At 40.8% G+C, this 25,621-nt stretch overlaps 4 protein-coding genes across 4 annotated transcripts; 2 read left to right on the top strand and 2 right to left on the bottom strand.

Annotated features, from left to right (window-relative positions):
• Nucleotides 1–1,249: 1,249 nt before the first annotated feature.
• LOC115671596 (histone-lysine N-methyltransferase ATXR4) lies at nucleotides 1,250–5,803 on the top strand. Its single transcript, XM_030593230.2, has 7 exons — nucleotides 1,250–1,737; nucleotides 2,095–2,150; nucleotides 2,952–3,078; nucleotides 3,648–3,717; nucleotides 3,815–3,994; nucleotides 4,539–4,610; nucleotides 5,397–5,803. Exons 1-7 carry the CDS (start codon nucleotides 1,264–1,266, stop codon nucleotides 5,513–5,515), a joined length of 1,098 nt encoding a protein of 365 aa, XP_030449090.2. The 5' UTR covers nucleotides 1,250–1,263; the 3' UTR covers nucleotides 5,516–5,803.
• A 20-nt stretch (nucleotides 5,804–5,823) lies between these two features.
• LOC115671635 (fatty acyl-CoA reductase 2, chloroplastic) lies at nucleotides 5,824–9,848 on the bottom strand. Its single transcript, XM_030593261.2, has 9 exons — nucleotides 8,818–9,848; nucleotides 8,593–8,696; nucleotides 8,286–8,485; nucleotides 8,006–8,106; nucleotides 7,689–7,896; nucleotides 7,382–7,543; nucleotides 7,201–7,282; nucleotides 6,427–6,821; nucleotides 5,824–6,209 (listed from the first exon to the last, which is right to left on the bottom strand). The coding sequence occupies exons 1-9, from the start codon at nucleotides 9,197–9,199 to the stop codon at nucleotides 6,044–6,046; spliced, it is 1,800 nt and encodes a 599-aa protein (XP_030449121.1). The 5' UTR covers nucleotides 9,200–9,848; the 3' UTR covers nucleotides 5,824–6,043.
• A 3,108-nt stretch (nucleotides 9,849–12,956) lies between these two features.
• On the bottom strand, nucleotides 12,957–20,897 carry LOC115671502 (carbon catabolite repressor protein 4 homolog 1-like). The gene is made up of 12 exons (XM_030593090.2): nucleotides 20,254–20,897; nucleotides 16,612–17,362; nucleotides 15,693–15,779; nucleotides 15,532–15,615; nucleotides 15,368–15,454; nucleotides 15,170–15,256; nucleotides 14,690–14,743; nucleotides 14,503–14,594; nucleotides 14,278–14,392; nucleotides 13,989–14,136; nucleotides 13,733–13,886; nucleotides 12,957–13,314 (listed from the first exon to the last, which is right to left on the bottom strand). Exons 1-11 carry the CDS (start codon nucleotides 20,409–20,411, stop codon nucleotides 13,741–13,743), a joined length of 1,809 nt encoding a protein of 602 aa, XP_030448950.1. The 5' UTR covers nucleotides 20,412–20,897; the 3' UTR covers nucleotides 12,957–13,314; nucleotides 13,733–13,740.
• A 1,006-nt stretch (nucleotides 20,898–21,903) lies between these two features.
• On the top strand, nucleotides 21,904–23,669 carry LOC115671549 (60S ribosomal protein L21-2-like). Its single transcript, XM_030593169.2, has 2 exons — nucleotides 21,904–22,256; nucleotides 23,206–23,669. The coding sequence occupies exons 1-2, from the start codon at nucleotides 22,020–22,022 to the stop codon at nucleotides 23,461–23,463; spliced, it is 495 nt and encodes a 164-aa protein (XP_030449029.1). The 5' UTR covers nucleotides 21,904–22,019; the 3' UTR covers nucleotides 23,464–23,669.
• The last annotated feature ends 1,952 nt before the right edge of the window (nucleotides 23,670–25,621 follow it).

Here is a 25,621-nt window from a genome sequence, read left to right as displayed (position 1 = left end):
TTTTTTTTTGGGCCAAAAAACATGGTTCTTCTGCGCCAAGTGGTGATGCTAATCTGGTTCTAGGCGTGCAAATTGCAGACAACACTTTTAAACACTCGGGACCAAGAACGAAGAAGGTAAGTGGCAGATGCCGCCGAGCGCGTGGGGGAAGGGTTTTACCTGGGTCTCCTCCGGTCTCCATCGAAGACCGGTTCTGGGTTCACTTCAGGTGGAGAGAAAACTTAGGAGGGAACTTGGAAGGGAGGCAATGCGGGTCACGCATCCACATCTCTCTCTGTCTTTGTAATCATGTCCGCTCAGCCTCCTCCTCCTCCACTTCTTTTCTCTTTTGCTTTTGCTTTGGAAACTGCTGCCCGCCCTCATGGTACCACCCGTTTTTTGTACCCACCATTGCTCGACTTTTCCCCGACTTTCAGTTTCCTACGTCGGTCCCCTAGACAGCTGATCTCCCCCACACGAGGGACATTCGTTGGTCGGGATAGGAATCATTCTCCTCCGGAATGGATAACCCGCATCGATTCAAATTTCAGGACGAAAAGTACAGTCGTATCATCGAATCTCACGAGTTTCGATCGACCGAATGATGCCTCTAGAAGTTTAGACTAACACCTTTGGTCCGACAAGAAGGATTGGTTCCGCAGGTATGCTCTGTACTTGCCGCTATGTGGATGGATCCTGTGTATAAGATGGTCTACGTCATAAATTAATGGCATGTGAAGACTAAAAACCAATCCTTTAAAAGTGAGTGTTCACGTGAGATGGCGTATCTGTCTTATATAGTCATATGATCCTCGAATTCTTAGGACGTTGAGAACATAATGCAAGAGACCGAGATGCGACCCTCGATTCAACGATTCTATTTGGAAGAGCGCATGTATAATTTTGCCTGCTAAATACTAAATAGATAATGACATAAATGGTCCATAAATTCTGGTATAATGTGCAATGTAATCCATGAATTTTTAATTTGTTAAATGTGATCTCTAAACTTTACCCTAATATGTAATATGATCCATGAACTTTTTGTTTGTTCAATACGGTCCCTCGATTTTTGATATATGTTCAATTTAATTTATAAACTATATGAAAATATTCAATATTTTCTTTCCATTAAATCAAGTTTAGGGATAACACTAAATATTTTTATAAAATGCAAGGACTAAATTGAACGTGCACCAAAATTTTAAGGATCACATTAAATAAATTAAAAGTTCAGGTATCATTGTACTAATCATTTGCGAATCAGGCACATTTCGACAAAAAATGAGAAAGAAAACAGTAAGTAACGACCAGGAGCGACGTCAGTTAGCGAGCAAGCAGTCTCCGTCTCCGTCGCTCCGTCGCTCCGCGTACGTCGCGAACGAAATGTCGCTGCTGTCGCGTTACGGTCGCCGCGCTCACTCGCGCTCGCACAAGCTGCGCTCTCCGACCGCGCTCCCCCGGCTCGCCTCCCTCTCCTCCGCCGCATCCGCGGGCTCGCCCGGCGCCCGCACTCCGGCTCGACCCGGGCCGCCTCCGGTACGGGTCGGGCTCACCGAGTCGGCCGGCCGAGGGGTCTACGCAGCTCGGCGGATCGGAGCCGGCGAGCTCATCCACACGGCCGAACCGGTCGTGTCTCACCCCTCTCTCCACTCTCTCCACGCCGTCTGCTACTTCTGCCTCAGGAAACTGAACAGCTCGCGCTCTCCGGCTCGTGCGGCGTCGTTCTGCAGCGATGACTGCAGAGCACGCTCCCAGGTATAGTGGCTGCTTAAGCTTTTGGTTGTGCGTGCAGTCGATAAGTCGAGCCAAATAAGTTCGCTTGTTCGAAAGACCGCGCGCGAGCTGTTTGTAGTTTTGCCAAGACGTATTGAACGGCTAGTGACTGTGTAAATTGGCGAGTCGGCTGTAGAGTGGTTCTCGCATGGCCGGGCTGGGGGGAGGGACTTTTGATACGTGGATGGTCATGACGTTAATCGCAATATATATTGTCTTACTGTCTTCATAGCAAGTTGTGGTTCACTTACAAAAGAACGGCTTTAAATTTTGAATTTATCTTACATTTCGTCGCTCTAATGAATCTTATGCGATATCATTTTCGATACTGGTGCACAGGCATTTCATGAAGTCGAGACAAGGGCAGACTGGTCACTCCACGATGGTTATTGTCGGTACGAAGTATCTCTAGTCTTGTTGCTGTTGTTGGCTTCCAGAAGTAGATTCCATCACCAGCCAGTTATGGTGACTCGCACGCTGTACTACATGTGGCTGCGACTAGGCAACAGACAGAAGCCACCACGAGAACTTTTTGTTCCTTTTCTGTCTGCCTATCTGCATCCTGATTGAGGTTCACCTGTTTTGACTGCATATGCTGCTGAGGTTGCATGTGCAGGTCACGTGTCAATCTTTCATGGTTGTAGCAGAAAAATCTGGTATGGTCTTGGTTAGTGTTTTGCTGACAGAAGAGAACTAACTACAGTTTAGAAATCTCATCAACCCAGGTGCTTTTCCTGGGACCCAATGCTGGTTCTCGTATGATTCATGAAAAGTAATTGCCCATATCTAGCAAAAGCGACCATGCAAGGGTCTCATTTAAGCTGTTATAAAAGAAGCACGGTGGATTTTAGTCTGATCTGTCAAAGCCTCAATGGCTTTTTCCTAATTAGAGTTGCTTTAAATTTTGGTTAAGCGTGGTTTACAGTCCAACCTCTTAACAAAAGAATTAATGGTTTCGTTCCTCTCTATGAAATTTGAAAGCAAGCAAAGACCATCAAAGCACCAGTTTTTATGTTTTGTGTGAGTGGAAAAACTTTCCTTTCAGAGTAGTGCATCCAATATTTTTTTTTTTGGTCGAAGAGCATTCAATAGCATTCAATAGTTAAGTTGGTATTATTATCTTGTGATGAAATAGCTCGAGTTCTTAAGGGGTTTTTATCATCTTGATTTATAACTTAATTTATTGCTCTGCAAAGCACCCAAGGTTTGAAATATCCCCTCCTGGTAAAACGGCTAGCTTGTATGATTATATCAGGCGCAACATCCAGCGACTGCCTTGACATACTTCAACCTGCTTATTTGTCTCCTGAGATGATATCTGAGGTGAGAACCTTGTAGCTGACTTCTTTTAATCTGAAAATTCAAGTCTGTAGATGTGTGGTTTATTATAAAATTTTTATTAAACTGTTATAATGTTTCCTCTTCTGCACTGATTTTTCTTATTGTAATAAATAATGTTTGGGACTAAATTAGAAGCATGGGAGCCTTTTATCATATTGTTGACGTGTCTTCTTTAATGAAAAGCCTTAGCCCTTGACAATTGAATGCTTCTCTTTAAATTTGTTTGGTGCTGTTTTGGTTCTCAAAAAGGCTATGTGCAGCGTTACCATTTCCATGAAAAGCATAATGTGCTTTCCTTTATGAATTTGTAAGGTGCAAGTTTGAAACTTTTTAAGACCAATTTTGGAAATTGTCTTCAACATTTGAAAAAAGAATTCATCAGATTTAGAGATGCTGCAGATTGTATCTTTATTTGTATCATAAGATAGTTGCAACAACAATAAGGAAGACTCACTTTCTATACTCTCAATGCTTATGTATAGAATTTATCGACTAACAATTAGCAGGAAATCTTGTGGGACTTCCTTTGACTTCCGAATTAATGTGATTAGATGGAGGAAGGGTTCAGATTGCTGAAGTGTGCCTTCACAGATGCTCATGTGAAGGATGAGCAGATAGCATGTATCCTTCATGCAACACTAATTTTCATTTTTCCTTCTTTGTTTCGTATCCTACGCTTTGTCATTCTTATGAGAATGATTGTCTTTGACATTTCTAGTTCTGACTAAGCAATGGTACATTGCGTTGCTTGCACGGATTCGTATAAATGCATTTCGTGTAGAGGTGGTTGGAGGATTGTTTGAGGATTTACTTTCAATGGCCGCGGCATCTGTAGAAGCTGAAGCTGCTGTTGGAAATGCGGTTTACATGCTTCCTTCATTCTACAATCATGACTGTGGTACTTCCCTGCTCCTTTTCCTGATAATTGTTGCAGCGGTGCAGCACAAACTTTTGAGAGAGAGAGAGAGAGAGAGAGAGAGAGAGAGAGAGAGATATTCAAAATTGGTCGCTTTTGACGATGGTGGATGTTTGATCAATTAGCCCCTAGATGGCTGGCCACATAAGTCCCAACTCCCGTGAAAGAAAGTGTATGTTAATCATGACTTTTGAATTAGCAAATGTTTGACCCAAAAAAAAAATAAAAAAAAAAATAGCAAATGTAGATTTTTCGTATAAAAATTTGATAATTTAAATAATAAATTTACATGCTACTGAGGAAAAAACGATATACATGCACCTTGGCAGAATGATGAGAGAAGTGATTGAGCTTTTCTTGGCCTCTGCTTTTTGATGTTTCTGTGAAAAAAAGTGCGTTTTTAGTCTGATTTTTGAATTAGAAACTGGAGTTTTCTGGGATAAAGTTTTGCCAAGGAGCGACTGAACTTTTTTTGGCCTCTGTTTGTAATCAGCTATTTAGAAGAATTGTATTGTTTTCCTTGCAGATCCAAATACGCATATTATATGGTTAGAAGATGCAGTTGCAAGATTGAAGGCCCTTCGAGATATTGAGCCAGGTTTGTCTCATTTACAGTAAATTTATGCAGCATCACTTTAGTATATTGCATTTTCTTTCTTGCTTATCGCTCAAATGGACATTCTTGTCCGAGTCCATATAGTATCTTAGTTTCCACTGGCGTCATTTGTGATTAGTAAGTTATTGGAGGAGATTGTATTATTACTCTAGCCATTAGTAGCTTTCCCTTGGGCTGTCAGTTTCCTGAAAGTGCAGCCCATGCACTGCCAAGTTATCTCGTACAATGCATGAAAAGGGGGATTTTGTATTTTCATTGGGTATGAAGATGCGGAGAGCCTGAGACAGTATTTATATAGTGTCCAAATTCATCAGTTCCTTTGGCATATGGGCCATTTGTGAGTCTGTGGGCATTTAGTACAGAAAGCGTTCGATTTGCAATTTGACAATTTGCAAGGACAAGGAGGCTAGAGTATGTCGATGGATGGTCTGATCTGATACCATCATCATGTCCAAACGGGGAGGATATAATCATGGTGTAGAAAAGCATGGAATATTACCCGTGTACCTGCTATGTAATTCATGAGATGAATGGATTAGCAATTATAGTTTTATGGGTCTCGTGATGGAGCTTGAGATTAGACTGTCCATTGTGGTCATGTGTCAGACTGTTGGCTTCATCTATTACAATTCACTATAATTTATTATGATAACAATTATATGGGAAATAACAGGCTAGTTGTCCAGCTGACTGTTGTTATGTTGCCCAGTCTGGTTCTTCTTTAGCAAGGTCAATTCTGTGTTGCAATCTTAGAAGGGTATTTTGCAGGCGAAGAACTTAGAATTTGCTACATTGATGCAAGTCTTGATCGGGATGCACGGCAAAGTCTTCTGTCCCAAGGGTTTGGCTTCAGGTGTGACTGCCCTCGGTGTTTATCTGGAGACTAGAAGGATTTCTGATATGAAATATTGGCAAAGGAGATGAGATTTTTCCTACTCTCTCGCATTCATTAGCGATAATTCTGCTGCTATTCTTTTATCTTTCAGTTTGCGCAAAAGTCTAGGCATTGCATGCAACTTCAGTAAAACTAAAAGCCTTTCGAGCAACTTAAATTTAGTGAAGTCCCCCTTGTGCAGTTCTGTTTCTGCTCTTATTTCAATAACATTGTGCTTGTTGCAAAGAACAGGAGATCATCAGATTTAACTATGGGTATAGGTTTGATATGATTCTCTTCAGTAGCCAATTATCCAATGGATGACATCATAAACATAATCAATTATTTGTTATTGTGAAACATAATTGAGTGATCCTAGTAGAAGTACTTAAGAATGGCCACATGAGTGTCTGTAACGGATGGACCATAGTCTAGCAATGGTAAAAATTGACTACTTCTTGTCTTCATTTGCTTTTCAGATGTAATTAACACCCATTTTATTACATTAAATACTGTTATAGAACCTGGTGTGCCGTTCCTTCTAACTAAACGTCCTTCTCTCTTTCATCACGTGCCATCTCAGACCCGGAATATGGACGTTAATGATATAATCTTTCCAGTCAATGCTCCCAACATCGAACCCGAATCTCCTCTTCTCTTCCTCAGACATTTTTTCCATCAGTCGCTCAGTGTTGCTGTTGTCAAACCTGGGATTGTTAAGGTAGAAATGAAATCCACGTTAAGTTCAGTGCATTCTCTTAAAGAAGATAAGAAAAAATTTCTTTTTATGCACATTAGGGGAAAATAGTGGAATAAAATGTAGAGTTGGGCTGGCTGATTTAAAAACTATCCTTTTTGTCCTTGACCAACATGTAGTTGATTTCATCACTGATTAATATAACTATGAGAGCTTGAGTTACTAACCTTCCGCGGTAGAATGCGTAGGGCTCATATATGTTGGCCAATTTCTTTGCTTGCTCCACCGATCTACGACACACAATTTCAAGTTTTTTGGACAGCTTTGAGTTTGAGGTCATGGCTCTCAACTCGCTTCTCTGACTAGCATCTCCACTAAGATAAGCTGAAAATTTGTCCATGGAAGTGAATAGCTTCATCGATGGGACCGGGATTGGTCTACCTTTTGAGTCTAAGCACGGCGAAGTGTTGTAGTGCTCATAGAGCAGTCTAGCCAAATCTTGGAAAACAAGTGGGTTCACGACCGATGAAGCGATCTGATAAATGTTAATTCCTGACTTTCCGGCCATTCCATGTCTTGCAATGGCTGCTAAGGTAGCATTGACTACCATATCAGCCGGTACCTAAAAGATTAGTAGCAGAAACATCACCGGTTGGCCAATTAGACTGATTAAGTTATGTTTTTCAACGATGATTTCTGCAAGAACCTTGAGAATGGTAGACATCCCTTGTTAATGTTTCAACTAATAGTATGTCAAAGATATGTAACATTTCCTAATAAGTGAAGAAGCTAGCATTTTTGGCAGTTTTTCTATGACAGTTTTTGGCCTTGAACTTTGTAAACCAAGTCATATTAGCTCTTGTTAACACAACTTTTTCTTAGCAAAGTGTAATGGCTGTATCATGTGAACAAACGACCATTCTTTTTTTTCTTGCTATTTTGAATGTTTTGACAGTTTTAGGAGTCCTGGAGAGATCATCAAAGAGGTTGCTATTGCTTACGACATCGATTACTCCATCCGGGTCGACAAGAAATCCGGTGAGCTGTCCTTTCCCATAGTACAAGATGATGGGATCCATCATCCTGAAATTTAATAACAAAGATTAGCTTCTTCTTCTTTTTGTTTTTGGGGGATATGGCATCAACAGAACAGTCCCATAATTTGAATAGATGATGAAGTACCTATTTCCTTCCATCCATCCTGGAAATGGCTCCTTTATAGTACTCTCAATGACACTAGGTCTGATTATGATGACCGGAACCTCTCCTCTCATGTCGTCAATAAGCATCTCTCCCATAGCTTTGGTGAACACGTAAGTATCTTGCCATCCAAACTTCTTCGCCCTGATTTTGGCCATTGTCATAAATCAATAACAATGTCATTCGGATTCCTAGTCCTAAAGCAATCACTTTTCATTGATATCTGTCTGTCATGCATAAATCAAGTGCGAAAGAGTTAAGTAGCAAGCAGAAGATGATTACAAATCACCTGTTCAGACCCAGTTCTTTCATCTTTTGAGCCACTGCGTGATCTTCCAAAGCCTTTTTTGACTCTAGAGCCAAATGAATTTCACTTTCCACATCCAATTGAGGAAGAGACGTTGGTGGTTCAGCACTGTAACTTTCTCTGACTATGCTATCTCCCATGCAGAATGGCTTTTCCATAATTTTCCCTTGCCTTTGTCCATTGACATATGCTATTAACCAAAAAGATATCAATTAACTATTTAGATACACCTTAAAAATGTTCAGAAAAGGCTTAGGCCATAACTGTTACACCAAGAAAGTCGTCCCGACAATATTTACCTGTAGAAACTTGCAAGAAGACTTTTAATTGGCTGCATCTCTTTGCAAAGCTCATGAGATGGTATGGGCCTTTGGTGTTAACGTCGATAGCAATGTCGTACCTGTAGGATTATATAGAAATGGATCATTTCATTGGCGCTTTATAAGGGGAAGGGTGCCGTGTATAGCTTTTCCTATCCCCCTTTTTTCAGCCAAGCAGAAAAATTTGCCAGTAGATGACATTATCAATGGATCCATGTAACCAAGAGGCTGAAGGAGAAAAAAAAGAGAAATCACATGCCTCTCGTCGAATGTGGTATTCGCAGCTGAATTTACAATGATATCCACTTCATTTGCAATGAAGTCAACCAACTCATCTCCTAACCCAAGGTTCGATTCAGAAATATCTCCAACCACAGGTATTAGCTTGCTCAGCATGAAAGGTTCATAAGATTTTCCATAAGTTTGTTGAAGGCCCTTGAAGAGCTCTGAATATATTATCTGCGCCCAACCATGCACGAAAAATTTAATCTTTAGAGAATAACATAAATATGGTTGATAAGATGTAGGCTGTAACTTTAGACAATTCAGAAGCATGAGAGGCATACTTCACTTGATAGCCTTGCCATCGCAGCTTCCTTGTCTTTCGCTTTCATCAAGAGAAATATCTTACCCACATCCGGGACGGTCCTTAAGATCTTCTCGACAAGAACTGGACATCAGTACATTGAGAATGATTAACAATAGAGATATTTAACAATTTCCAGCAAAAAAAAGAACAGAGAAACTTTACAAACAAGAGGTATATGCTCGGAAAAAGGTTCACTTTTCACCTTTTGCCAAGAACCCAGTTGCACCAGTAATGAAAAATCTCTTCCCTCTAAAAAATCTGACAATTCCAATGCCATCATCCATCTCCACTAAAGAGTGGGTGTGCCCAGCATAAGGCGCCAAATCCTTCACACAAATCTCTGCCTGACTCTTCCCATTTGGAGACGTAACCATGCTTCCTGTATCTATCAGAGCACTGCTTTGGTTGGCGCAAACCGACACAGACCTGTCTTTCGGAACGGTGGACTTGATTGCATTGCCACTGCCTTGGCAGCATGTTAGACTCTTCTTCTTGCTCAATGAGTACCGGTCATGCTTACACGACACTCTTCTTGCTAGCTTATCCAGCGCAACCGAGAGAGAATTGAAGGATACAGCCTCCATTTTTTTAGCTCAAAGAATGAGAAAATTCCAAATGCAAAAGAATGATGGCAGACTTTGATATGTCAGGTTGAAGTTGGTTGGCTTGAAACTGAGCTACACACACTCTGACTAAAGGGAAAAGCTTAGTAAGTAAACAGACTCTGTTCATAAGATAAGAGTTGGGTTTGATTTGGTTTTATAGGAAGAGAAAAAAATAATGCATTTCAAGCGAATGGGAGATCAGAGTTAGGTAAATGTTGAAGCTTTTTCTTCAGGCCCCTATTTAGTCTCTCGTGGAGGCTCTCTTTTTGCCATTCTCTTGGGAATTGTCACCACCTGCAAAATTGGCGGGAGCTCTCTTTGCCCCTCCTGGTTTCAATGATCCAATTCCTCCAATTAATCAGTCAGTAGAGGCTGATCACATGCTATTTCTCCCTTGAATAATACGAGAAATATAAGATTGGTTAGCAAAATTTTATGTATAAAATGAAATTTTCGAAGAGTTGTCGGATTTTTAAATATAACTCGCTTAAGTATTCATTTAAAGTTAAACAAATCACTTTACCAAGTGAACTCATTTGATATTTGCTTTACCATGGCTATTGCAAAAAAGAGTGGTTATGCGCTCAACCATAATTTGCACAAGGCACCAATATACGTAAATAGCCTTTCGATATTAGTGTATAAAATATCAAAAATGTTTTAACTCACCAATACAATGATGGAACAATGACATAACGGAAATACCTTCAAGTACTTCAATTTTGTTAGCAAGTCATGTGTCACCTTGATGGAAATGTGGAATCTTCCTATCTGAAATCCAACTTTCGATAGCATTAGTATCTTCATTTCACCATATCCTCTCAAGCTTTTTGATGTAACGAATAGAGGTCAGATCAATGATGCATGACGAGTTTTCTTTTCAAGAGAGGTATCATTTTCATTGCCCAACAACCGGACACCCTAGAGGTAAAGGACGTCGCATCTGCAATTGACTTTGCTAGGTCATTCAAACATTAGTGCATCGAGAACTTCAATGTGTTAGTACTTGATTGTTGGTAAAAGGATATGGATACTACTAACTCATCGAAGTAATTCTATCCTAATCTTGAGATATTCTCCTTGCTTTTCGACCATCTAAAAAGCCCTCTAATAATTATAAGGGCGCGAATGATAATCATTATGTTCCTAGACCCAATTTCTGGCAAGAAATTTATATTTTTATTTATTAGACGAGTTTCTGAGCAGAAAGTAGAATTGATAACGACACACAATTTCCGTTCTCGGAACAGAAGTTCATTTGATAGCGTTGATGTAAAATTCATACATCAGCGGGCGAGCGACAGGCGGCTGTGGCAGCAATGGGTGATGGCGGCCGCCGGCAGGTAGCAAGCCTGGGCGGTGAGGGCAAGCTCTGAAAAGAATTGTTATTTTTGTTTCTGTTGCAGAAATTGAAATGTGAAAAATTTATACTTATTATTTTTGTTCTAATCCTATTTTTGAGCTATAAATATATCCCGAAAGTAGAAAAATGAAATTGCGTTGCCAAAATGATTTCTTTTCCAAATTTGTTCCTGGAAACAAAAAAATAGAAAAACATAAAAACAGAATGATTATCATTCACGCCCTAAAAGAGCCATGTTTTAAACCACAAAAAACTTCTTCCCACACAAATCATCCTTCAACTTAACTTGAAGCCATTTAAGCTCTTTGCCCTTGTAGGCGCGTAGATCGACTGGAAAATATTATTCATTATGTCGAGAACATCAAAATCATCTCAAACATTAACCCATGCTCTCCTCTCAAAACAATTATCCATTCTAGAAGATGAGCACAGAACACGGCACACGCAAGGCACACGAAAATTTTAGCTAGACTTTTTCGTAATCCTCAAGCAGCTCGTGCACCTAATCAATTGATAGGTTTATGATCTCTTTTAAATAGATTTTCACCTATGAATGAATGAAACATTCCTATCACACTTCTTCTCACTAGCATAACTAGGTGAGAACCCAAGTTTGAGCTCAACTCAAGCTCATATTAATCCATCGAGACAAGTTGAGCGAGTATCTTACAGAATAAACCTCGAGATAACAAAAATCAAGCTTTATTTGTCTCCGATCAAGTTTTATTTCTATAGTCAAGTTTCAATATCATATTGTCCCGTCTACTTGTCTTAATTACACATTTGTGTAGAGTTATTCATCATTATCGATTTAGCTAGTTCAGTATCTGCAATATACTCATCACACTTTCTAATTAAATCGGTGAAACTTGCATTTGCAAGAGCAAGAGAAGAACCCTATCCAATGCTGCTTTGGCAGTGTCTACTTTTCAAGTTCATAAATAAGCCATGTGGAAGGATGCTTTATCTAACTCGATTGCTCTGTCTGCATCGGCAACAGCTTCTAAATAGGGAACATCACGAAAAACATCTGATTTTTAAGCAAGGAGGGGCATGTAAGGCAGTCAATTTAGTTTTTTCCGAACAATTTTGTCCGAAAATCGATGACGTGGATGTCGGTGACCTATGTAGCATGGCCAGCACTTGCATCGATATTTTTTATAATTTTAAAGTTTTTGTTCTTTTTTTCCCTTTCTTTTCACCATTGGCCGGTCAATCAATGGAGACCATCATGTTTGTCCCCATCTGTTTTTTTAATCACGTTTTCAAGATTGTCGTCAAACCCTTACCATTTGACGGAAAAAAGAGAGGATTAATTGTTTGTTTTTGGAGGGGTTAGATTTGATAAAAGTTCAAAAGATGGGATATGTTTTGATAATCTAAAAAAAGGTGGTTATTAAATATAAAAATTAACAAGTCCAAGACTCACCCTCCTTAAAAGAATAACAAGTGAGGAATTTATAGTAATATGGTCAATATGGTAAATGAGCGAGATCTTACCGAGTGACAATAGAAATGTGGTCAATATGATAAGCGAGCGAGATCTTACCAAGTGGCAATCTTATCATAGGGAGATCAACGAATGGTACAGCCCCACATGTCATGAGGACATGGGATGACCACATATTAGAAGGACACGGATAATCCAAGATCTTATCATTGATTATTAGCTATCATTGTGTCACACAATATATCTCTTAACATTTCTATGGGCTTAAGTACCGTGAATTTGAGAAATCACGACGATGAATTATATATATGTTGTAAGATTCATATATTGTATGATGAAAAATTTGTACATCTACATTTTGTCCCTTGCACATAATCCTTCAAATTTGAAAGGTTGTCCTGCATAAAAGAACTTCGTTAAATGAATGTCTCAACAGCTCAAGTAAGACGACTCTACGCTCATTAAATGAATGACACATTTTCACTTGGTTTCATTTGGCTTCACGGACAGTCGGTGTGTTCGTTAGTCTTAAAATTGAACTTCGTAATCGCAACATGTTTTATATTGTGGATTCTTTCTTGCCACCTTGGGGCTGCTCAAGTCCGGTACACTTTAGGTTCCTCAGGAAAGTGGCCTGAGTCGGTCTATTCTAGTCTAGTGATTCACTGATGAATGAAATCACGCATTGATTATCCATGATCAGCAATATCCAAAAGGTATGATAGAACCACGTAGAATGTGCTAATAATTATCGTATAGCTAGCAATGAATGTGCGATAATAATATGATAGCCGGTTACTCTACATAGTATCTCAAGAAAGATGCACAGTTGATTGTACAGAGAGCAGAGGCAAATCCGTATTCGTATTGCTCAGCTCCATATCATTCAAACATGCTGGACTAGCTCAGATGCGATAGGCCGATTGGATCAAAAGAAGAAACTGAGTAAATATAAGGAACACTGTAAAAAGGACATGCAAATGCAGTCCGTCAACCATTTGCTTTGCTGATAAAATAGAGTACAGGATAATGACTACCTTCTATTGAGGCTGGTGCTGAACAAATTTCTATGGATGGAAAGGTTAAAAAGAAAAAAGAGGACGCTCTCAGTACGTCAGTTTCACTTTCTTTTATGTGACAAAGGTGACATTACACGGGCAGAGATCATAGTGAGGATCCCACAGGGATCTACCTGGAAAGGAGAGGACATGCATTTGGGAACACCTTCATCCTTATCTATTAACTTGTACTTCCGTGGCCTTAGGTGTCTCCATCCCTCACCTACGAGATATCATCCTTGTGTAAGAACTCAACTCGCAGATGGTTACTTGCAAGTATATGAGCAATTCAAGCAAAGAACGGAGCCAGAGAAGGGGAAGTACAGATCTACAGCATTTCAAAGAAGTATTTCCCTGTGCTTAGCATTTGAAAGCCATCAATAGCTTTACTCACAGACGAAATTGCAAAATGACAAGTAGATACCCACGCCCCAACCATCTGTCTCTTCCGATGTTTTGTTTGACTAAAATTCTTGTTCCATAGAAATTACGGTTCAGATGACATTGATTTTGACAGCATGCTGAGAACTTTTCTTAGGTTGGATCCCTATGTAAAATTTCTCTCTTTAGCTTCATGTCTTATTTTACAGTAAGAGGGAGAGAGTTAACTCATCAGACCAAATAGAGAAGACAGTTGCCACCTGAAGAGTCAACGTCTGGGTCTTGGTTTGCAACGAAATTCTGCTAAAAGAGCTATATGATCAGAAGACCACTCTGGAGAAGGAAGTGCTGTATCTTTTCTCAAGCTATCCTCATCCAAGAGCTCCAGTAAAGACTCCACCGTCAAAGAGTCCGCTACAACGACAAATCAGCAGCAACATAAGTGAAAGGATACAACATGGATCTATCTTAAAATGATTGATATGGCCTTCTTAAAAATTCTGCAGAGAGCGTTACCGGTGTAAAATATATAATCTAATGTGCCGATGAAATCTCTGGTGCAATTGGTGAACAGAGGTTCATTTGTTGTGCTGTCCAACCTCCTCTTTTGCTGCTCCAAACCACGACCAGCACCCATTCTCGCAAAGGATGAGTAGGCACTGACCTGTAACGTCCAGGAGGTCAAAAACAGCCAAAAGACTTCTGGAAGGTAACAGTAAGAGCTTGATCTTGCTCACTTCACTACTTTAAGCAATCTCTTCAAGAAATACTAGGCTAATGTTTAAATAGAAATAAAAGATGTTACCAATAGTAACTGATGGGCCAGCTTGCCAGGAGGGCGCAAGATACCCAAGGGATCGATCAATAAATCTGGATGCAGCAGATCAACCTTTCCCATAGCAAGAAGTGAATGAGGCGCACTGCATTTATGTTCACCAGATTCATCAGATGACCAAAGAAAGAAAGCAGGTCCACAAATGACCAGCCTTAGATATCTGCAACTCTGAACCAAATTGAGATCATGACAAACCTTCCTGGGACTGAATTAAAATCGCCACAGACTAACATTGGAATATCAGCGCTGGCAGCGATCTTCTCCAATCCTTTCAAAAGGGTATGGACCTGATTTACATATTAAAATTGCAAAATTAGATATAAACGTCAATGCTGGAACAGATAAATTGACCAAATGATGCAATATAGAAAGAGGTGAGAACCTGCCAAAGCTTCACATCCTTTAGTTCTTGTGGGACATTAATATGTGTATTCGCCTGTCGACAAAAAGCACCGCAAACAGGATTTGGTCAAATGAAGTTAAATGGCGGAAGGAGGAGGAATGAGGCTTATCTTCAGTTGGTCTCCAGCAAAAACTCACAAGTGCATGCATACATACATACATACATTCATACATACAGACATACATGTGACATGAGGTTACTGGAATTCCACTAGTCTCAAACTTCAATTTTCCAGGCCAACAGAGGTATCTGGCCTAATAAATGACAGAAACCTCCCTATAGCCCACAAAATTTATCTAACGACGGCAGAGACAAGGAGTAAGACTCAAGCCGACAGTATCAAGGGTACCAAAGTTTTAGAACAGGCTCAGAAGGTATTTACAAATCGCAATATAATCCAAAGGATCCAAACAATAATTATGTTCAAGCTGATCCTCAATTGAGAATGAAAGCACTTACCACGGAAAGAAGTTGTCTTTTTCCAAGATTATCACCTCCCTGATTACTAAATTTTGCTTCCAGAACAGCTATTAAAGCGACATTGTCCTGTGGGATATGGAAGAAGCACTTAGAGTCCGAAATGATAAACGGAAAAAAGGCAAAGAATGTGAGCATAACGCAATTGGAAATAACAGGGAAAAAAAAAACCACCACCACCTTAACTAATCGATTTAAAGCAGTTTTCTTCTGGGTGCTTGGAACCAATGCTTCCGTCAAGGATTGTGCTGCTTTGTTAAACTCAACCTGCATACACACATTGAAGCCTTTAGCTTCAGATGATAGGGAGATGGAGAAGACATCAAATGCAGAAACTCTTATACCTCGTATTTTTTTACATTAGAAAATCTGTCTCTGCGAAAAAATGTAGCACAACCATCTATTGTATTGATATTCCCACCATAAACCTGCAGACGACAGACATATAAATAAATGAAATGAGGTGAAACCTAAAACGACACAAAAGGGGAAGTCTATGAATAACCTCGCTTGTTTTTTTCTTGTATAAAGCTTCATAACCATGTTTGTCTAATTCAGGGGCGAAAAACTCCTCGAAATGATCACTTTGAACCTGGAAAAGAAACGAGAATGACTATACCGAGCACTTTATGAATTGATTTCATCCCATTTGGGACACATTAAGTTAAATTCCTATATACCAAACATGCCAAAAGGGAGGACAAAATGTCCTTTTAATTTGTCTTTTTTGTTTCCAACTTAACAAAGATCCATTAAGAAGGTACTAAGGGGATACACAGCCCCCATACATACTAGCTCCAGAAGGGAAGCCACCCAAATAGAAAAAATTATGCATAAAAGATTGCTTCTAACATTTCCATATAACTAGAAGAATGAAATTGAACTGTCCCGCTGTAAGAAAAGTAAAGAGTGTATAACCAATTAACGTAAGAAAAATCCTAACGATGCCTTGAATTGCCCTCTTGTTTCCTCCTTTCCAAATGAGCCAAAAGGCAAGGAGATAAATCATGTCGATAACTTTCTTCTTTCCAACAACAAATTTATAGCCAATCTCCATCGATGCATGAGGAGGAGGCCTAGTTAACGTTTTGTTCTTCCAAACAAAGTAGATCTGATAAACATACATCCTCTTACTATAAAATCCCTTCCCATCACTCTGTCTACAAAGTAAAGAATCTACCACAACGGCTAATATAGTTAAACAAAAACAGTAATTTAGCAGCTTCATCTAGAAAGAAACTAGATTATCTACAAAGGGCTTTTTTGCTTTGATTACATGAACAACGAAACTAAGATGTCCGCGACCTGGAACTTCCATTGAGAGCAAGATTTTATATCAATGTATACCAGAGAATTATGATGGAACTCCAGCTATCAGTCCGACAAGACATCAAGAAGTAACATTAAAGAAAGCGCTCGTGTACCTCTTGAAGGCAGACGATGTCTGCACGATAACCAACTATTTCCCGTAGCAAATTCTGTCTGCGATATTGCCAAGAAAGAGCCCATGAAGGGCAGTAACTGTAAAACTCACTGGAGGCATAAACATCAGCCAAAATGTTGTATGAAAGCACAGTAAATGTTCCAGAGGAAACACGATCATCTGAATCTACATTTCCCACCATATCAACTCCACTAACAGGGATCAATCGTCGTGGACTAGGAGAAGGAGCAGGAATGACGCAAGAAGTCAAAATGGTGTTGACGTGTCCAACAAGAAGTTTTGTCTCCGCATCAACCACCACGCACTCGAACTTAAGGACATGACCGATGTCATCTGCGCTTGGGGTATAAGTTTTAGAGCGTCCTACCTCAATCCAAGTAACACCACCACTCCTCTGTGTAACTGTCTGCGGATACAAAGGCGCTGATCCATTTGTCAAGGTAGAACTAGATAAAGAACCAGATAAAGCAGTATTAACAACTCCAGATCCTGAGCTATTGAAACGTCCGAATAACTCTTCCTCCTCATTCCCATTCTCACTGACAGCACTTGCAGCACGGTCATGCAGAACTCGATGATGCTGCCATGCATCTGAAAAGCACTTAGGCGAACAATGGTAGCTTTTAGCGACAGGTATTTTGGCCTTAACACAACCTAGGCACTGCAACGTGGCTTGCTCAGACGGATGTACACTACAGACTGCAACTTTCTTATCGCTTTGTATCCGATACCTGCAAGTGAAAGAAAGAACCCACTGACGCCATTTCATTTCACAATTCAGTCATTTTTTTTTTCAGATCATTGTCCAACTAAATATCTAACAAAAAGTAAATAATGCTATCAAGAATCAAAACTAGTTTGCCAGTGATGAGTCTTGTTGGCTGAAGAATATTAACGGCACAATCTCCTGCGGATGACTGGTCTAAGATCTTCAAACATTATATGATTGGAGATTATTAATTAGGACAAAAGTGTCCGGGAACAACTTTTGTTTAGCAATTTATTCAACAGAAACAAAAAAATGCAATGAATCACGACAAAAGAGCAAAAAAAGCGACAGAGAGCCTGTCCTTATGAAAGGACATCACTACAATGCATGAAACTTTTTTTGGGGGCCTGGACGCTAGATGAGATTAAAAATACTATGCTACCAACCAGATTGGCTATACACAGAAAGTTCAACAGTCCTTAAATTGGCTAGGCAAACTAGGATAATACACAGTCTTGGTTTGGACTAAAATAGAGAGGTTTGTACCATTGGGTGGGTGGAATATATGGTCAGACATAGCCGATACATGTTTACCATTTTGGATGTTCGCCTTATTTAAGCTTATAGGCAAAGTGCGTTGACGCTAAATGAAATGCAAAAGTTACAATTTTTAACCATTCTTTGTAACAGAAAGGCAGGGAAATTTCATAGGTATCCTAAAGAGGACCTTAACGATCTCCCGAAATTTCATAGGGGGCCTTTCTTTGACACTTTCCAGCAAAAAACAATTTATGGCACGTTCTACTATTCTTCGAGAGATCGTTAAGGTCCACTTTAGGATGCAGCATGTTCTCTCTCTCTCTCTCTCTCACACACACACACAAACACACACACACGCACACACACACACACACACACACACACACATATATATATATATATATATATATATATATATATATATATATATATATGCACCCCACCTACTTCATTCTTCCATTTGTTTTAAATAAGTAGCAACAATGCCTGGTATTGATGTAATTAGATCTTGATCAAAGTTAGTAGAGTTTATTTATAGGAAATATCAATTTAGAAAATGTTACCCTTTCCTTTTTGTTTTAACGAGAACTGACTCGATGTTCTCTTCGCCATATTAAATGTCTTTCTTTTACCGTTTCTCTTCATGTCCTAATGCTTCTGATTCTAAACATATGTTGTTTCCTATTTGTTGTTCATTGCCATTTCACATTATTTGAAAGTTTGAGTATGCTGAAGATACTAAAATTGATTTATGAATTAATTTATTAAGTGATTTGGTCCATTATAACCGAGTAATTAAACAAGTGGAGCATACACATCCAGATGGCAAGAGCTCACCGCATCACTCTGTAAACCAGATTTGTAAATTATTGTTTGCATCTCTAGCTTTATTCTAAAAGTTTTACGTGTACTTAACATCCTTCCATCACATTTCACATAATGTAATGTTTTTCATAAGCATAGAGTTTAACAGCCTCTCTTGCATGGTCTTTCCCCAGGATTTAACATCACAAGCGAGCTCTTCACCTTCATCTTAATCGCTCATTCTTGTCACTTCTCTAGTAAAAACATTGTTTAACCTCATTAACATTACTGTGAATCACTTTCAAGGTTCAGTCTACAATCCGCATTTTTCAGTAACCATGCCAAAATTCGCTCATACTAGGGGATCATCAATAACTGATGATCAACCAAAATAAGACTTCACACTTCACAATAGAACATGCCTAATTACGATGGTGATTTTATGACACGTTTACCCAGCCATTGCATCAATAATGCATAATGAACTAAGAGAAACCTGACGTTAACAACAAAGTGATGAGAATGCTAAATGATATCGTAATGTACCTAATTCCTGTAAAGAATAAAGATCTAATCTATTCGCATCTCAATGCGTGCTGTTCAAAAATAAATGCAAACTGATAGATAGCTGGCTAATTATTGCCAACAAAGCCAAAAAAAACCACAGTTCTGACCTGCTTCACCTCATAAGTTTAGAACTTTAAGTCTTGAAAATCTTCATTACAAGTAATACTAATTTACAGCACAATTTCTTCAAACCGCAAACCCATAAAAAGCCATACATCACGAGACAAACCTACCACTTGACAAATTGACATAAATTTTACATGCTTGTAACCTTCTTTTCCATCCGCCTAAAAAATCCAATACTTTGCCCACCAAGCAAGCCAAGACTGCCACGACAAGCAGAACAGCCATCACAGCTGCCTCATTCTGGTTACACCGATAATTAGACATTCGACTAAACTGTTAACAGGATGGATGTGGCTAACTCCTTCCCATTTGGGGCTCACACGTGCCTTTTTGTAACCAAACAGACAAAAATGGCAGGTACAAGATAAATCCACCATGTTCACAAACACTTCTGCCACGTGTCGAAAAAGATTAATTCGGGACGCCAACCCAACACAGGAGGCTCGTCCTATTCTTCCAGAAGTTACAGAAGAAAACGTTCATGTTGCGCCAACAGGGAGGATATTTAACTGAGCAAAAACTGCTTTTGGAAAGTCTATGCCACAGGAATATAATAACTGTAACATCAATGTTCACAAACTCCTACACCACATTTGAATACCCCAAGCTAGCAATGTCACTTTAAGTAAGTAAACCAAGCAAACCAGCATCTCATAGATAAGACCAGATGATCCACTCAGTGCAACAAAAAGGGACAGAGAAACAAATAAACTAAAAAACTATTAATGCACAAACAACCCTCAAGCTCAAGTAGGTGCGATGCAATTGCCTCTCAAAAAACCAAAATAGAAAAGAACTACGAACTACGGAATTCCCAATAGCATAAATCCAATTGCCACTCCAAACACGTCACTCAGCATCGCCGAACTCACTTACCACTTGTATCTCAAGAAGTGGCCGTCCACCGGAGCGGACTCGGGGACATCCTCGGTGGAGAGGGACTTGTCGGGTCGTCGCAGCAGCACGTACGGCGTGAGCTCGCAGCCAACGATGGGTATGTCCGAGGGCAAGTGCACGCGGAGCACGCTCAGCATACTTCAATCCTCGGGGTTGTCACGGCGCTCGAACTCTGGCGAAACCGATCGAACAAAGGCGGCGTCTTTCACCCGGCGGCGGATACCCGGCGGCGGCGGCGGATCCGCCATTTACGAGGCCCCGGAACCCGCCAGCCTTATCCGACCTTCCCCCCGCAAGCCCTCCTCCTCTCTCCCTCCTGCGCCCGCGGAACCGTAGGCGGCAACAACCGCAGCCCCGAGATCAAGCGCCGCCGCGACGCGCGCGATTTCTCGATGTGCCAGAGATTGGGGAAAGAATCGAGGGCTGGATTCGATGGATCGACGGAGAAAGAGGAGATCGGAGAGGGAGGGAGGGGGGGGGGGGGTTCGATTTCTAGGGTTTTGCAGAGGGGGGGAAGAAGGAAGGAAGGGAAGGAAGGGAAGGAGCGAAGTCAAGGAGTGGTGGTGATACTGATGGGATTTGCGAGTACGTGCGCCTGCCGCTGCTGCTGCCGCTACTGCTGCCGAGTGCCGACTGATCGCGGTGGCGGTGCTGCTCCTACTGTTGGTGGACTTTTTACTCGGGGGAGGGCGTATACGTATACGTGTACGTGTACGTATACGTGTACGTGTACGTATACTTGTGTAGGGGCAGCTGTAGGTACAGATGTATTTCGCAAAATCAGATATAAATCTTTGATGTTATAAAGTTTAAGATTATGGTTTTATCAGATCTTTGGGTGATCTTTGAATTTTAATTTTGTGAATGTCCTTTTTTTTCTCTTTGATGATTTGAAGGTGCTAAAAATGTCGTCTTGTGTTTTTTTAGCAAGCTATACTGATTTATAAGCTAAGTGATTCTCTGCGCTTTTCATCATTGCAAACGGTTCGTGTTGGTGTTTAGGGAATCGAGTCGTTTTGATCATTAAGTACTATCGATTTCTCTATTCGATAATAACAACGAGTGAAAGTACGAATTTGATTATGAATGACACTATATTGATTCGTGTTTATTTATTATATTCATTCGTTCTAACATCATAATATTAAAAGATTTCGCAAAGCATGATTAGAGATGTAAATCAATCGGGTGGTTTAATTGACAAGGCGGTGGCGGGAACAAACAAAATTCTAAAAGGCATCTTTATTATCGTACCGACGTAATCAAGGAATTATTTTTTTTTAACTAAATTGATCATACCATCGCCCAGAACAAACAAAAGCAGATTGAATAATACAATCGTCGATTTCCATTCAAACCAATGATTTCAAGATAATCAAATTAAATTCGATTTTGCTTTAGAAAATAGAGATTAGTGCACAAAAATTCTTAAAACTTGCCGAGAGGCAGGGTAATTTGTTAATTCTAGAGGGCCCCAGAGCAGCCATCCGAACTGCCCGACCCAATTGCAAACCGATCCGACCCGGCCCAATCCAATGCCCAATTCCCGGCCCGCACCACACAGAGGCCCAATGGCCCAACGGCCCAAGCTCTCCAACGATCATCCGTATAAAACCCACCCTCGTCTCCGCCCCTCCCATCTTCCTCGCTAGGGTTTTCTTCGCTTCCAGCGGCGGCTTCTTGCAGAGACGCCAGGCCGGCGGCGCAGCCGAACCTCGTGAAGAGAAGAAGCAGCTCGCGGAGACATGCCGGCGGGTCACGGCGTGCGGTGCCGGACGAGGGACTCGTTCTCGAGGCCGTTCAGGAAGAAGGGGTACATCCCCCTGACGACCTACCTCAGGACCTACAAGATCGGCGACCACGTCGACGTCAAGGTCAACGGCGCCGTCCACAAGGGCATGCCCCACAAGTTCTACCACGGCCGCACCGGCCGCATCTGGAACGTCACCAAGCACGCCATCGGCGTCGAGGTCAACAAGCAGGTGGGTACTGCAATTTTTCTTTCTTTGTTTTCGAGCTCGATTGCACGGTTCGTTCGCGTTCTGTTGTGTGATCCGGCGATGGAATCGTGGTCGACGGAAGCGTTGGTGATGGAAAGTCTGGATATTTGTTGCGGTATAGTTGTTGGCTCGTGTGATTTCCGCGGAAATGGTGGCATGCTTTGGCCATTTGTGTCTGAATGATGTTTCTTTTCGTGGCACGTTGTGGTCATATTAAGAATCGATGTTCCTCCGTGCCTTATGTTGAGTTGCTCGGTCTTTGCACCTGCGATTATCTGTGCCGGGTTGGTGATGGGCATTGAAACCGTCTCTCGACTGAGGTAGTTCAATTCGTTTGGATGGTTTCCAACTGTTGGATTTTTCAACCGCATTGTCCCCCTCGAGCTTGTTTAAGTTCAGACCTAATTCTCCTGCGCCTGGAAAAGTGCTGATCTCGCCATTATTGTCTGCTGCTTGTATATCATTTTAGATAAAGCCCAGTCCTAGGGGTGGCAATTCGTGTCATGCCTTCATATTTGCGTAGGTAGTAATTTCGACTTTGATGACATAATAACGATTGTCTATCGAAACGAAGAAATTATGCATTGCTACATCAGACGTCGAGCCAGTTGCATGTATAGAACTCGTGTGCGATTCGAATTCTTCTGCTACTTTACTCTCGTCATTGTGGTGCTCATGTCTCATTTTGATTCGTTTTGGAGATTGCATGGAATTGCTTGATGTGCTTTGCATTGGAGAAAGAGGCCATTTTAGTTGATATGCTTTGACTTTGCCATTTTTAATTCTGTGGTGGTTTATTTAGGTGGATGTTTTACTTGTTTTCCATGTCTCGACATGGTGCTGTAGTTAGTTTTTAAACTAGGTTCACTTTGTACTCTAGTATGGTTGTTTATTGTCTTACTGAAATGCAATTTCTTTTGTCACGAATTAGGTGGGCAATAGAATAATCAGGAAAAGGATCCATGTGCGCATCGAACATGTTCAGCCTTCAAGATGCACCGAGGATTTCCGTTTGAGAAAGATCCAGAACGATAAGCTGAAAGCTGAGGCCAAGGCAAGAGGCGAGAAAATCAGCACCAAGAGGCAGCCAGAGGGCCCCAAACCAGGATTCATGGTGGAGGGGGCAACCCTCGAAACTGTTACTCCTATCCCGTATGATGTCGTAAATGACCTTAAGGGTGGTTACTAGAGCTGATCTGTATTGGTTAGCTCTGATTTGTGATTTGTGAGCCACATACATGTGGTAGCTGGTTTAGTTATATTCATGATCTAAATCCCGAGTCTTCTTTCTTGACTTGCTTCTCAATTTTTTTTGGGGGATTTTTTTATCTGTTTCGAGCTGTTCTTTGAATGCTGCAGAAGCAATAGTATCAAATTAAGAACTACTATTGAGTCGTCTTTCTTTTTATTTCCAATGCCCCTTTGAAGGCTACCGATAATTTCCCCAATCATTCTTAGGTGTTTTGTCTGATTCAGCCATGACTATTAGAATCTGCTTTCTGATCTTGTGGTATCCTTCGTCCCCGATGAACTCATGCTGCATGATTGGTCTATAGAATCTTCTTGGTGGAATATGGTTATTGGATTATTCAAAATTTTACTTTCTTTGGTTAGATTCTCAATTATTAAACACAGAGATTTGGATTAACGGAATTGAATTGTCGGTTGGAATCGACATTGCTTGCTGATTACCTTCAAATAGTCACTGATAGGCATGAACATGATCAGTGAAGTGTGTGTAAAGATAAGTATATGTGCTGTAGTAAGCAGTCTATCACAAGCTTGGAAACTGCTCTCTGGCTTCTCAGTGACTCGGAGCAAAAGTTAGCTTTACCCGCACACTCTCTGCTTGATATATGAGGTTCCGCGTTGAATTCACTAACGGGACATCTCAGAACACTTTCTTCTCGTCTCTTTCCAATTGATATTCCCGATTTTCTGGTTCGTTTGTCGGTTCGCCATGGACTTGGGATGAACTTGCACTCAGATGCTCACCCGTGGGGACGTGAAACTGCAAGAGTCCTTAGACCGAGAGGGAGCTAACCAGGGCTGGACCGCTAACTTGAAACTCATTGATGAAGAAGTCTCTGGCATTCCCATGTCTTCTTCTGCTGCTTCTTTTCTCAGGTTTTGTATTTTGTTCATATAAGTGTGTGTGTTCTTTACATGATCGTCTTGTTAACTGCTTCGCGTTAACCCATTCTGCCGTGCTCACGGTCTGTAGAAGGCGGTTCGTTGGTCCTCTGAACTGCTTAACCATCTTGCCCGATAGAAAACAAAAAGAAAAGAAACAACGATGCAGTAGCGCACAAGATTTCAATTACTTTTTGTTAGTTGCAGAAGAAATCATAGGGAAGAAACCATGAAAACATATCCCCTGAATATCATGGATCAGTCACACCCTCTTCCATGGAAATATACCCTGAATAGCATAGATCAGTCGAACGTAATCATCTCTGTCTCATTCAGTCTTCTTCCTCGAGCAGCCGAGTTTTTCCTGGCCATGGCGGCCCGGGGTGCGCATGCAGCAAGGATTCCGGAGCACACGTGCTACAAGCTGATCAGTTTCCATAAGTGCAGCCCCCAGAAATGCATCGATGTGTGCTTTAAAGAAGTGTATGGGGTCGGAAAATGCAGAAGCGACGGCTTGTGTTTTTGTACCTACTATTGCAAGCTTCCTCCACAATGAACTTTCTACCTTTTTCACATGGTGCTTCACTCTCACTGGTAAGCTTCAGACGGAAAACCACCCAAGGATGTTACTTTCTGCACTTTTCTTCTTCCTCCTCCTTTTCTGGTGCTGTAAAGACGGCGGAGGATGCTACAGAAAACTACTCTGTTACAGTGGAGCCGGCAAATGATACTACGCGTTCACATCATGGTATGTTTCTTGCATTAGTTGATGACTGTGACATAGTCGTGCTCATGACATTAAGGCGGAGGCGGGTTTCATCCTCTACGACATTTGAAGGAGAAAATGAGCAATCGCGAAATGTTGAAATCTCCTATTCGACTTGAAACGGTTTGGTAATCCTTTGATAAATCCTTGCATTTGCTGCCTTATTTGTCGAAGCGGGAGTGTGTTTTAATCAGCAGATGGTCTGAAGGAACCAAAGTTGCATATGCTTAGGTTTAGCTGACTCTCAACATAATTATCTTCTTAAGCGAAGGCGAGGGAATATACGCCCGAATTGATACTGCATTCTGGTACACGAGAGAGTATACGTACAAAATCGTTTATTTACCGATTGAAAAAAAAAAAACAGAGCCATGATCCGCATTGAACAAAATCGTAATACCCTGTTCAACGGCGGTGGATTTAATAAAAATCCTCTGTCATATTGCAC

This window comes from Syzygium oleosum, unplaced genomic scaffold, assembly GCF_021117445.2.
Source record: "Syzygium oleosum isolate NSW1041296 unplaced genomic scaffold, Sole_v2.1 Sole_v2.25, whole genome shotgun sequence".
NCBI lineage: Eukaryota > Viridiplantae > Streptophyta > Magnoliopsida > Myrtales > Myrtaceae > Syzygium > Syzygium oleosum.
This window is presented reverse-complemented; position numbering and strand designations above follow the sequence as displayed.

Coding starts and splice junctions, on each gene's coding strand:
- LOC115671635 (XM_030593261.2), bottom strand. CDS start 9,199: ATGGAGGCTGTATCCTTCAATTCTCTCTCGGTTGCGCTGGATAAGCTA. Junction 8,697..8,817: donor AACTGGGTTCTTGGCAAAAG/GTGAAAAGTGAA, acceptor ACTGATGTCCAG/TTCTTGTCGAGAAGATCTTA. Junction 8,486..8,592: donor TGGCAAGGCTATCAAGTGAA/GTATGCCTCTCA, acceptor GGTTGGGCGCAG/ATAATATATTCAGAGCTCTT.
- LOC115671549 (XM_030593169.2), top strand. CDS start 22,020: ATGCCGGCGGGTCACGGCGTGCGGTGCCGGACGAGGGACTCGTTCTCG. Junction 22,257..23,205: donor GCGTCGAGGTCAACAAGCAG/GTGGGTACTGCA, acceptor GTCACGAATTAG/GTGGGCAATAGAATAATCAG.
- LOC115671596 (XM_030593230.2), top strand. CDS start 1,264: ATGAGAAAGAAAACAGTAAGTAACGACCAGGAGCGACGTCAGTTAGCG. Junction 1,738..2,094: donor ACTGCAGAGCACGCTCCCAG/GTATAGTGGCTG, acceptor ACTGGTGCACAG/GCATTTCATGAAGTCGAGAC. Junction 3,079..3,647: donor CTCCTGAGATGATATCTGAG/GTGAGAACCTTG, acceptor TAATGTGATTAG/ATGGAGGAAGGGTTCAGATT.
- LOC115671502 (XM_030593090.2), bottom strand. CDS start 20,411: ATGCTGAGCGTGCTCCGCGTGCACTTGCCCTCGGACATACCCATCGTT. Junction 17,363..20,253: donor CACTTCTTGAGATACAAGTG/GTAAGTGAGTTC, acceptor TTTCACTTGCAG/GTATCGGATACAAAGCGATA. Junction 15,257..15,367: donor CTTTAAATCGATTAGTTAAG/GTGGTGGTGGTT, acceptor CATATCCCACAG/GACAATGTCGCTTTAATAGC.